At 42.0% G+C, this 13,746-nt stretch overlaps 1 protein-coding gene across 1 annotated transcript in view; it reads left to right on the top strand.

Annotated features, from left to right (window-relative positions):
- The window catches only part of LOC106579157 (rho-related GTP-binding protein RhoN), a 58,232-nt gene that overhangs the window by 38,681 nt on the left and 5,805 nt on the right, over positions 1–13,746 (top strand). The window contains exons 3-4 of the mRNA XM_014158763.2: positions 8,613–8,722; positions 13,231–13,365. Of these exons, the coding sequence (XP_014014238.1) occupies positions 8,613–8,722; positions 13,231–13,365 (245 nt within the window). The remainder of the gene's footprint in view (positions 1–8,612; positions 8,723–13,230; positions 13,366–13,746) is intronic.

The raw sequence follows: 13,746 nt of genomic DNA on the forward strand, positions 1-13,746 counted from the left end.
TCTCAGCAATAAAACACATTGCTGTTAGTAGTAAAATGAATCAAAAGCAGATAAACAGAGACAGATAAATGTCCTTTTCCCAGGAGGCCACAGCGGTGAATAAGAATCACACTAAGATTTAACGAGGCTGGTAGCTGTTATTTCAGACTGATTCTCTGCCGTCTTGCTATTGTCCAGAGGCTAATGCGGCCATTTTGTTTTGGCTATCTTGTAAATGTACTCTGACTTTAAAATGGGGGGCATCCCTCCATTATTTCTGGTTGGAAACAAACAACAAGAGAGAAGGTATAAACTTTTTTCTAACTACATAATGGTATAATGGAATTTCATCAAGTTATTATTCAGCTCTGCTAGTCTTATTTTCTGGAAAAATACTGCATCCTGGGAAAAGTCAGGGTGAAACTCTTTTTAATTGGCGCTCTCTGAAACATGGCTCTTTCAGAGCACAGGAGCCTGCTGAGGGGAGCACAGCTCATAATAATGTCTGGAACGGTATGAATGGAATGGCATCAAACACATGGAAACCATGTGTTTGATACGATTCCACTCCAGCCATAACCATGAGCCCATGCTCCCCAATTAAGGTGCCACCGACCTCCTGTGCTTCATAGGACCCAAAAAAGTGCTCCTCAAAGCAAACCTGGCAGATCATTGCCTACTCGACATCTTATAGAAATCTTTCCGTTTACGGCGTCAATTGTTTTTCAGTGGTTTTGTCGCAAAATGTTTACCACTCGTTGAGGTAATATTGGCAGTTGGGATGTCGATAATGATTAGAAATGACCTTTTCAGTCTCTGCCTCAATCTATTGAATGGTGGACAACACAGCTTTACACGGTTCTACTGTTTCTCACATCAATTATTTTCTACAGAATCAATTACACACATTGTTCAGTGGAGTATTTTCCTTCTATCTTCCCCCCCAAAACCCTGCTCCACCTGCCCATTTAATAATTCACCTTAGCTGCTACGCCTTAGATACTGCTGTAGATCTGAGGGGATTGGATAGGTGTAAGGGGAGCCATATACTGTCTAAACACACACTGAGTGTACAAAACATTAAGAACACCTTCCTAATATTGAGTTGCACCCCGTTTTTCGTCAGTTGAAAGGACTCTACAAGGTGTCAAGTGTTCGACAGGGATGCTGGCCCATGTTTACTCCAATGCTTCCCACAGTTGTGTCACGGGAAACAGTTGAGTGTGATGAACCCAGCAGCATTGCAGTTCTTGAGACACTCAAACCAGTGCACCTGGCACCTAATTACCATACCCTGTTCAAAGGCACTTCAATCTTTTGTCTTGCCCATTCACCCTCTGAATGGCACACAATCCATGTCTCAATTGTCTCAAGGCTTAAAAATCCTTCTTTGACCTGTCTCCTCCCCTTCATCTACACTGATTGAAGTGGATTTAACTGGTGACACCAATTAGCAATCATAGCTTTCACCTGGATTTACCTGGTCAGTCTACGTCATGGAAAGAGTAGGTGTTCCTAATGTTTTGAAACACTCAGTATACATCTCTATATATAGCTGTAAGCAATGGTGAAAGTTACCAGCCAGCATCATCAGAAGGCAAGGAGACGTTAGGTTAACCCTATCATGTATTTTCAGATCTACATTACATGTGCCTAAAAGGAGTAGGGGCTAGGGGTCAATTTGGAATTCACAAAGAGAGTTTTCCATACTCCCCAGGCCTCTGTCTATTTCTTTTGTCTCTCAACTGGCTGGGGGCCGTCACAGAGCCCTATTGGCTGTCACTACCATCATGTGTGACCAATTAGAAATATTCCTGTGGAAAACAATAGTCATGGCTTCTGGTGCCAGGGACATTTGAAGGGAACGGCATCTGCGCAAATTAGGGCTGACTACCTGAGGTAGTACTCTGTGTATAGGGGTTTCTAAACTTGGGTTGCTGGGGAAACTGCTTGCCAAGCAGCCCTGCAAATAAATTATTTCTACTTTTAGTGTGTGGCTCGACGTTGCATCTGAATGGGTTCAGCACAATTTCCGAGATAGCTTTACATGGCAACAGGTAGGTAGAAAGGTTTCCACTTTCCAGACACAATTATCTCGCTTTCTTTTCTCTCTCTTTTTCTCTTCCTTCTGTCTGAAACACAAATAGAAATGATGGGTTTGGAGGCTGGTTGACGATAACTTTTGTTGACTTCACACCATGCATTTTTCATTGATGTTTGAACGGCGCGTCTCACACTGGCACAACGTTATTAACGAAAAACAATGTTTGGGACGATATTAAAGAAAGAACCCACTCAGTACATACTATTGTTTTTCCTTCCCCTTCCCAAAAGTTAGATTGAATTTAATTAAATTAGATCTCTACTGAAAAGCACAAAGTGTACCATTGTCTTTCTTGAGCAACAAATCTTGAAATCCATCATCTTGGCATCTTCAAATCCAGAGCCAAAAACAAACAAACAGTCTTGTTTTCTCAGGTGCCAGTAACATAAAATGACCATTACGCATTATGGGGACCTAGAGTGCGTCCCAAATGGCACCCTATTCCCAATGAAGGGCACTACTTTTGACCAGGGCCCATAGGACTCTGGTCAAAAGTAGTGCACTTTATAGGGAATAGGGTGCCATTTGAGATGAATCACTAGTATACTACAACAGTTTTCAGCTATTAAGAGCAGTAAAAAACAGTTAAGATTAGCGACACACCCAAAAAAAGCCAACTTAACCAAATGCTTAATCAGCATTATTCTGTGAGTTGAGTGGACTTCAAAAGGACAAGAATTTAAGCTAATGTGTTTATTTACTCAACAAAGTCTGCTTGAAGTTAGCTGAATTTGAATAAGCTTGTTGGGTAAAATTACACATTCATGTTTGCTCAAAACCACACCCATCATTATCATATTTCCCAGCATGCTCTATTGCAGGTGGATTTGTTTTTTTCAATACTGGTGTTTTTGGATGTACATTGATTGGTTGATCAATCTTATGCTACACAAACATAAATAACATACACTACCATTCAAAAGTTTGGGGCCACTTAGAAATGTCCTTGATTTTGATAGAAAAGCACATTTTTTTGTCAATTAAAATAACATCAAATTGATCAGAAATACAGTGTAGACATTGTTAATGTTGTAAATGACTATTGTAGCTGGAAACGACTGCTTTTGAATGGAATATCTACATAGGCGTACAGAGGCCAATTATCAGCAACCACCCAATGGCACGTTGTGTTAGCTAATCCAAGTTTATCATTTTAAAAGGCTATTTGATCATTAGAAAACCCTTTTGCAATTATGTTAGCACAGCTGAAAGCTGTTGTTCTGATTAAAAAAGCAATAAAACTGTCCTTCATTAGACTAGTTGAGTATCTGGAGCATCAGCATTTGTGGGTTCGATTACAGGCTCAAAATGGCCAGAAACAAAGAACTTTCTTCTGAAACCCATCAGTCTATTCTTGTTCTGAGAAATGAAGGCTATTCTATGCGAAAAATTGCCAAGAAACTGAAGATCTCGGACAACGCTGTGTACTACTCCCTTCACAGAACAGCGTAAACTGTCTCTAACCAGAATAGAAAGAGGAGTGGGAGGCCCCAGTGCAGCAAGAGGACAAGTCCATTAGTGTCTAGTTTGAGAAACAGATGCCTCACAAGTCCTCAACAGGCAGCTTCATTAAATAGTACCCGCAAAACACCAGTCTCAACGTCAACAGTGAAGAGGTGACTCCGGGATGCTCCCCTTCTAGGCAGAGTTGCAAAGAAAAAGCCATATCTCAGACTGGCCAATAAAAAGAAAGTGACCACAAACTTTTGAATGGTAGTGTACTTTTTTCTAAACTAACTAAATTTTTAGAGTTTATATGATTTAGGTAGTCTGAATAATCAATCTTAACTACCCCGGCAGTCATTCTCAATGCAGGTTGCGGTTGATTAAAAGTTCCAATTGTTGGATATCTTTACTCTGACTGGATTCCAATAGAAATGACACATCACTATGGCTGCGTTTACACAGGCAGCCCAATTCTGATATTTTCTTTCAGTAATTAGTCTTTTGACCAATCAGATCAGCTCTGAAAAATATTTGATATGAAAAGATCTGATGTGATTGGTTAAAGACCAATTAGTGGAAAAAATATCAGAATTGGGATGCCTGTCTAAATGCAGCCTAAATGCAGCATAATGTGACTTGCAGGCTTGATGCAGCCTGTAAACCAGGGGTTTCAGACCACTGTGTTAGGGTGTAACTAGGCCCTCAAAGAAAGGCCTTATGATATATGTAATGTGTTGTCAAATTTGTTTTGTTTTAAAGATAAAATATTCACTTAGACACTCACTTGGCTTTCAGTCCTGTAGCTTTCACCTTTTAATACAATAACCATGGATCTGTCACTAACAAATATAGTCATGGATGGTAATTACAAATCACTGGAAATGCACGGCACACTGAGAAATATGTAAATAAGGTAGAATAAATTCTCAAATGGAATTATATATTCACTCAACCTAAAATTTTGTCAACAATTCAATTCAACTATATGCCCAAATGTTGAGTAAACTCACAATCCAGCAGCAATTATACCTGAAATCATCTTTTTTTTTTACTGTGTAATTTAGATAAAACTGTTCAAAACAACAACAAAACTACACTATAGTGAAGTTGACTTTAGTTTTCCTGTAGCCTAGTGTTGTCATCTGTGCCAGGCAAGCTGGTACAGTGAGAAGCTGTGCTGCAGCTGGTGAGGGAGGATGGTGCATGGGGCTGTGGTTTGTGGGGACTGGGACAAGGGGGGTTTATGGGGATGGTAAGGGGCCAATAGGGGCCCGGGCCTCTGCTGTGTGTCTAATGAGTGCCTTATGGGAGAGCCCCAGTGTGTTAGGAGTTAGGAACACTCTGGCTTATCCCCTACTGGCACTGATGGGTCCTGAAGAGATCTGATTTAGAGAGAGTGTTGAGAAAAGGAGGGAGGAAGGAGGGCAAAGAGGGAGGAGAGTCTCCCTCCACCCTCCTACATTCCTCATCTTTTCCTCTCCAGACTGCTTTCTCATTCTGAAACCCTGGAGCAGGAGTTAGTCAGAGAGAGAGACAAGAGGAGAGAAAGGGTACGGCCTTTAGTCTGACCTTTTCTGTCCATACACACACTGCCACACGTATCGAGCACACACACACACACACACACCTGGGTATTGGAACACACACACGCACGGAAGCAGAAGCGTGCGCGCGCACACACAGGATGTGACATTTTTTTACGTCCGTTTTCTGTTAAAACTATAAGAAAAATTCATAAAATTCAACTTAAATTCACAATACAGAATATGGTCCTATTGCGTTGACCGCTATGGGGCAATGAATTTCTATATACCACAGTCATAGGTTGAATGTCAAACTGGACACTTGGCCCCTAGCTCTTTATCGAGTGGCCACTTGCTGTTGTGTTCGATAGTGATCACTCAAGTCTGCAAGTGTTTTGGCCAGAATGAGCATTGAGACGATGCAAACTCAACGTCCAAACCGCCACTCATCAATATTCTAAATCCATTCGCAAGCATTGTCTCCCGCGATCTGTCTTGAGCATGACTCACTCGCTATGAAACATGGGCACTGGGGCAGACACAGGCTCTGATAGACAGTGAGAAAGTTGTAATAACAAAATGGTAATGTTTGAATGTGACAAATATTTGCACAGAACATAGTGTACTCTACAATTACATGTTTGAGTGTGTGTCTGTGTGTGTGTGTGTGTGTGTGTGTGTGTGTGTGTGTGTGTGTGTGTGTGTGTGTGTGTGTGTGTGTGTGTGTGTGCTATAGCAAAAATCAGCCATGTCTCTGCACATTCTCTCCTGGACAGTTTTTGTTGTAGTGCCCAAAGCCTTGTGCAGTGGTGACAAAGGACACAGTGGGGGTTACAATAGGGGCAGTGGAGGGGGGATTGTCCCCCACACATTCAGTTCAGCACAGGAATGTGGCCCCTAGTACCCCCACATATAGGTCACACAGGTCCCACACAGACAGACATAGACACACACACATTCAGAATGCTGTTCACTGACTACAGCTCAGTGTTCAACACCATAGTGCCCTCCAAGCTTGTCACCAAGCCCAGGAGGACCCTGGGACTGAACACCTCACTCTGCAACTGGATCATGGACTTCCTGATGGGCTGACCCCAGGTGGTGAGAGTAGGCAACAGCACCTCCACCACACTGACCTGCAAAGCGGGGGCCCCACAGGGGTGTATGCTTTGCCCCCTACTGTACTCCCAGTTTACCCATGATTGTGTGGCCACACACAACTCCAACTTTATCATCAAGTTTGCTGACAATACGACGGTGGTAGGCCTGATCACCAATGGCGATGAGACAGCCTACAGGGAGGAGGAGGGGGTGCACAGGGGGTGCACACTCCCATCCATATTCACAGAGCCTCAGTGGAGAGGGTCAAGAGCTTCAAGTTCCTCGGTGTCCACATCACTGAGGACTTAATATGGTCCCCTCACACCAGAACAGTCATGAAGGCGGCACAGCAATGCCTCTTCTCCCTCAAGAGGCTGAAACGATATGGCATGGCCCCTCAGATCCTCAGGAACTTTTACAGCTGCACCATTGAAAGCATCCTGACTGGTTGTATCACCGTCTGGTAGAGCAACTGCACTGCCCCTGACCGGATGGCCCTACAGAGGGTGGTGCAGACAGCCCAGCGCATTACTGGGGGCGAGCTCCCAGCCATCCAGGAAATGCATGTTGTGTTACAGCCTGAATTCAAAATGGATTAAATAGTATTATTTTTCATGCTTCTACACACCCCATAATGTCAGTATAAACATGTTTTTTTTTTTTAAATGTTTATGAATTCATAAGAAATAAAAAGCTGAAATCTATTGAGTCAAGTCTTCAACCCTTTTAATGGCAAGCAAGTTCAGGAGTAAAAAGTTGCTTAACAAGTCAATTAAAAAGTTGCATGGACTCACTCAGTGTGCATTAATAGTGTTTAATGGATTTCTTTAATGCTCATCTCTGTCTTTTATTACTTATTTTTTCTTTCTCCTGAGCATGGTGAACAGTGAAGAGGCGACTCCGGGATGTTGGACTTCTAGGCAAAGTTCCTCTGTCTAGTGTCTGTGTTCTTTTGCCCATCTTGATATTTTCATTTTATTGGCCAATCTGAGATATGGCTTTTTCTTTGCAACTCTGCCTAGAAGGCCAGCATCCCGGAGTCGCCTCTTCACTGTTCACCATGCTCAAAGGGATAGTCAATGTCAGCTTTGTTTTGCGGGTACTATTTAAGGAAGCTGCCAGTTGGGGACTTGTGAGGCGTCTTTTTTCTCAAACTAGACACTCTAATGTACTTGTCCTCTTGCTCAGTTGTGCACCGGGGCCTCCCACTTCTCTTTCTATTCTGGTTAGAGCCAGTTTGTGCTGTTCTGTGAAGGGAGTAGTACACAGCTTTGTACGAGCTCTTAAGTTTCTTGGCAATAACTCGCATAGAATAGCCTTCATTTCTCAGAACAAGAATAGACTGACGAGTTTCAGAAGAAAGTACTTTGTTTCTGGACATTTTGAGCCTGTAATCGAACCCACAAATGCTGATGCTCCAGATACTCAACTAGTCTAAAGAAGGCCAGTTTTATTGCTTCTTTAATCAGAACAACACTTTTCCGCTGTGCTAACATAATTGCAAAAGGGTTTTCTAATGATCAATTAACCTTTTAAAATTATAAACTTGGATTAGCTAACACAACGTGCCATTGGAATACATGAGTGATGGTTGCCGATAATAGGCCTCTGTACGCCTATGAATATATTCCATTAAAAATCAGTCGTTTCCAGCAACAATAGTCATTTACAACATTAACAATGTCTACACTGTATTTCTGATCAATTTGATGTTATTTTAATTGAAAAAAAATTGCTTTTCTTTCAAAAACAAGGACATTTCTAAGTGACCTCAAACTTTTGAACGGTAGCGTATGTGCAGAAAGAAAATCTATTTAATACATTTTGAATTCAGGCTGTAACACAACAAAATGTGGAATAAGTCAAAGGGTATGAATACTTTCTGAAGGCACCGTATATTATTATTATTATTATTATTATTATGATGATCATTGCATTGTTGGGAAAGAGCTCTGAAGGTATGAATTTCACTGTACTGTTTTACACCTGTTGGACATGGCGAATAAACTTTGAAACTTTAAACACACACACACACACACACACACACACACACCCCGGTCACAATGGTCAGTTCAGAGAGAGCCCCCTGACAAACACCATACCGAAATACAGGGTGTCAATTCTGTTGAACGCTCCATCAAAAAGCAGTGTTTACACAGTTGTAACCATAAACTAAAGCCTTGACATTAGATCTGGGAGTTGTCAGGTCTTGAGCAAGGTTACACATAAGTGCGGCGAGCCACCCCCACTACATAACAAATGTCTGAAGCAGCCATGATAGTGAAGTTGTTTTTTAGGTGGGTCCAAAACAACATTATTTCACATAGCAATGTGTAAGCTAAACATGCATAGCTTGCTTACCTAAAAATATTTATGTTCCATGATATACGTCTTTTCATATTTGACCAATTTGGATATTCAAAAGGAATGACGTGTTGTGTGTTGTCGTTTGTCCACAGGCTCGTCCTACTACAACAATGTGCGGCCGCTAGCCTATCCCGACGCTGACGCTGTGCTCATCTGTTTCGACATCAGCCGCCCCGAGACACTGGACAGTGTGCTGAAGAAGGTCAGTGAGCTACGAAGCAAAGCCACGTGTCTGTGCTTCAGTTCAATAAAATATTATATAAAACAGGGTTCGCCAACTGGCGGCCCGAATTTGGCCAGTGGGTGGTTTTAATTGGCCCCCCAATGTTTCAGAGCATTGCATTTTTTTTAATCTTCATTGTTGGACATAAATGACTGTAAAAACTAACTGGAAATCAGCTCCAAGTGATTTTAATTTTGGAAATCCGACAGGTGATTGTATACAAATGTTAGCAAGATTTGAAATGATTGAGATTATTATTATTGTTTTACGTTTTTGGCTCCGGTAACCTTTCGGTTACTGGCCCAAAGCTCTAACCTCGAGGCTACCTAGTTCATGATCCCTTATCTCAAATTATCCTAGAGCTCCTTTTAGAACAGTAAGGACTACATTTAAAAGAGACACTGCTTGTGAGAATAACCTAGCCGAGACAGGAATGAACAAATATATATATATATATTTTTTTTTTTTTAAAGCATGCAGGCTTATCACAGACCCTTAGGTAATGTTCTACCGAAGGTTAGAAGCTAACGTTATGGCCTTTGTGAGGTCATTTTCTCACAAAATGAACACAAAATGAGGTGTAATCCATCCATTGTCCCAGCCTTCTTCAAAAATAATATGCATTTACTTAATAAGAGGGAGAAGTTTGGCATTGTTTCCCAAAGCCCTAGCCTCGGCGGTCTCTAATTGATGGAACTCTCTGTTGGAAGTCTTTCTTTGGGCCACAATGCCACAACATTTGGGACCTACAGGTCTACACGTTTTGTTTGAATGATAAAGACTTGTTGTTTATAGTGTATAGCGAATATCAGTTGTGTGGGCAAGGAATGCCTTTGACTGGGTGGAGTGGACATTCCTAATGTCAAGCCCATCGCTCACCCATGACATCATCAGCATCGCCATTCAGAGATAACATTCCCCACTCTTTGAGTCACGAGACAAAACCGAAGGAGGGGGCGGGGGTACCCCAAATTCTGATAGAGGTCCACTTGGGGCTCTTGAGGGCTCACTTGACCTGTGACCCTAAATAGATGCCTTGCTAATCTCTTACCAACAGGCCAAGGGTGGGCGTTGAATACACCCCTCTCACAATAGTCCTCCAGAATTGGGCTCTTGACCCCCTGTGATATTTCAAGTGCCAAGTGCTTCTATTTGACATAGGGGTCAAATCTTTCATACCACTGAAGCCAGACAAAAGCTGTCCCAACAATAAATTCCACTCAAGTGTTAAAGGAAAACTATGATGCAAAATGCATCACACTGGCTGTATTTCTGTTAAGTTATACATCTTGAAAACTTGATTGCTGGCATGCAAATGCTTTTGTGACTATATCAACAATGGACTAATGAAGCAAATTCCAAAATGTCGTTTTTTTGGATAGAATTTTTGGATAGAATTTTTGGATAGAATTTTCCTTTAAGTATTAAAATATAAAGACATTTTTTGGTACTTTTGTATACTTTTTAGCCAGTAGTTCTGAAAGTGGCACTCACGAGCCAAAACTGGTCCCCGAAAATTGCGTCTACGTTACATATGTGCACCACGTCCTTGCTCTCTCGCTCTCGCTCTCTGCTGTGCCCACTGAGCCTTTGGGCCCGCCCTGCAACCTCATTGGATAACGCTGGGCAGGCCTCTTGCTAGCTGTCACTCAAATGCAACAGAGGCTCTCAAACTAGGGATTTCGTGGCTAATTGAGGTGAAACAGTAATTCTGCTCATAGATTATGCCTGTATGAACTTCACATTGACACATCCAGCCCAAAGCAGGAGGTTTAGAAAATACTTTCTTAGTCGCCAAAGTACCAGAGCATGTCTAAGTGACGAGTGTTAAGTGAGGACACATGGTATCAGTGATTTTGTATTACTAATCAGTGATTCTGTCTTGTCACTGTATAGCTTCCTGCTTTCTTCACACAGCATTTCTGTGTGACCTCAAACCTTCCTCTGTATCTGGCAACATCCTTCTATCTCTTCCACTCTTTCTTTCCTCTCCTTAAACTATACCCCCTTGTCCTCCATGTCCTCCCCTCCCTCCCTGTGGGATCCTATGATGGGATCGGTTTTCCCAGGGTGAAAACGGAGCCCAATTCCCATTCTGTTCCCTTCTCCCCGAAGTGTGCCCTTGTTAATGTCCCCTCACTAATCTAATGCTTTTGTATCTTTGAGAGGGGGGACGGGGTACTGAACATTTTGGGTGAGAAGGGGAAGAATCGAAAAAGCAACTGGAGACTCTTGAGAGTATGATGTGGCAGCTGTCGCACCCAGTCCTCAGGCTTCCTCCCAGACCTCAGTACAGTACAGATCATCTTGTATATCCCATAGTCACACACACACAGACACACACACACACACACACACACACACACACACACACACACACACACACACACACACACACACACACACACACACACACACACACACACACACACACACACACACACACACACACACCACTCGGGGGCTAGAAACAAAGACTATATCTAACTAGCATGTATAATACATGCTGCTTATGTAATAGACCTGTTGGCTGTGTGTGCTGTAATCTCCTGTTTGACCAACCACTGGCTCAGCTGTACTACTACCGGGAATCAGAGAATGTTATTGAAGCAGAGCATAGGCCTAGATTTGATTTAAATGTCATTGAAGCAAAGAACACATGTTAAGAGTAATAATGTAATACACGGAATGAGATACACACTGGTCAGACATTTTCCTACTGGCCTTGGGAACATGTCCTAATAGTTACGTAATAAGGAAATACTTCCTACGTTTCTGTTTTCAGGCAAAACATTTACTGGAATGAGGAAGTGAAACTACCGTTAGAGGGGCTTTAAGTACAATTTGTAAAATGTTATCTTCAGTACATATCATTGTTGCGCATCACCAATAATTTCCGTCATTAACCATTCTCATCCTTCGAAATGAAAATGGACAATTCACTCTGCTCTTTGTCTGTTATTCACTCTGTTGTTTGGCTTTGCCTAACCTTATATACTGAACAAAAATATAAACGCAACATGTAAAGTGTTGGTCCCATGTTTCATGAGCTGAAATAAAAGGTCCCAGAAATGTTCCATAAGCACAAAAAGCTTATTTCTCTCAAATGTTGTGCACAAATTAGTTTACATCCCTGTTAGTGAGCATTTCTCCTTTTCCAGGATAATCCATCCACCTGACAGGTGTGGCATATCAAGAAGCTGATTAAACAGCATGATCATTAAACAGATGCACCTTGTGCTGGAGACAATAAAAGGCCACTTTAAAATGTGCAGTTTTGTCACACAACACAATGCTTGCAATTGACATTGTGACAGCAGAATTGTCCACCAGAGCTGTTGCCAGAGAATTCAATGTTAATTTCTCCACCATAAGCCGCCTCCAACATTGTTTTAGAGAATTTGGCAGTACGTCCAACTGGCCTCACAACCGCAGACCACGTGGATGCCGTTGTGTGGGAGAGCGGTTTGCTGATGTCAATGTTGTGAGCAGAGTGCCCCATGGTGGGGTTATGGTATGGGCAGGCATAAGCTACGGACTATGAAAAAAATAGCATTTTATCGATGGCAATTTGAATGCACAAAAATATCATGACGAGATCATGAGGCCCATTTATTTTATGGTATCTGTGACCAACAGATGCATATCTGTATTGCCAGTCATGTGAAATCCATAGATTAGGGCCTAATGAATTTATTTCAATGGACTAATTTCCTCATATGAACTGCAACTCAGTAAGATCAATTCAATTGCTGCACGTTGCGTTTATATTTCTATTCAGTATATAAACACAATGACCCTGCCTCTTGGCCCTTGTGACTTGTCTAGGTCACGTTCATTGATTCACCAGTACGTCTTCAACAGAAAGCCCTTTTCCAAGACAACAGCACATGATGACTAACACTAATGAACAGAGCCCATAATCACGTGGACGGTCGTCTACAAGAAAGGCATTGTTTGTATTGAGTAGAAACAGAGGAGGTATCATTCAACGGATAATGTGAAGCGATATTGTAAGCAGTCAGAGATATAGGGTGAGTGAGACGGAGAGACAGACCAGCACAGACAGTAGGGAGATTGGCTACCAAGTACAGAGTGTGACATGTCGACATTGAGACTTGGAGTTCAAATGAGTATTGTCTGTTTCATAATGTGTGTTGTTATTCTTTCTGATGGAACTCTGAGGGAGTGTTGTCTGTATGTGGTTGTGGTTACTGTAGCTGTGAGACAGAACTCGTGCTCCGTTCAATTCTTCAGTTGTCATTTGACAACGGTCATGTGACAACTTGTTTCAATGGACAGTGTGTTATTTCAATGGCCATTGAGTTACTGTAGTGATAATATATCCATACAATGTAAATAACATTAACTGAAAGAGATAAACATAGATTTCTCCAGGTTTCATATATTTAAAATAGATATGTTTTGGATATTGGTGCTCACCTGTTACGCTCGGTTCTGACTAGTTTCTTCCTCTTCTTCCTCAGTGGCAGGGGGAGACGCAGGAGTTCTGTCCTAACGCCAAGGTGGTATTGGTGGGCTGTAAGATGGACATGCGGACGGACCTCAACGTGCTGAGAGAGCTATCCAAACTCCGACTCATCCCCGTCACTCATGAACAGGTCAGGACTGACTGTTTCTCACTACTGAGCCAATCCATGCCAAGCTGTACTGTGCTGGTCTGGTAACGCATCCATTGTAGTCCCTGGAACTGTGCTGGAAGGACAATGTCAAAGGAAAACATCATAGCAAGCAGTACGCTTTAGCCTAGTGTGTTATGAAAAATGTATGGCAATGCCAGTAGCTGTTTATTTGTAAACTGTGATGGCATAACACCTTCAGAACATTGTCGTAAGCATAATAACACCTGTCAAAACAGGTCAAATAAAACGTGAGGCTATTTCTAGGCTGAACTTTAGCTATGAACTATGCGTACGTTGGGGACAATGTCATCCCAAATGGGGTCCCTATGGGTCCTGATAAAAAGGGAATAGGGTGCCATT

Source organism: Salmo salar, chromosome ssa19 (assembly GCF_905237065.1).
Source record: "Salmo salar chromosome ssa19, Ssal_v3.1, whole genome shotgun sequence".
NCBI classification, from domain to species: domain Eukaryota; kingdom Metazoa; phylum Chordata; class Actinopteri; order Salmoniformes; family Salmonidae; genus Salmo; species Salmo salar.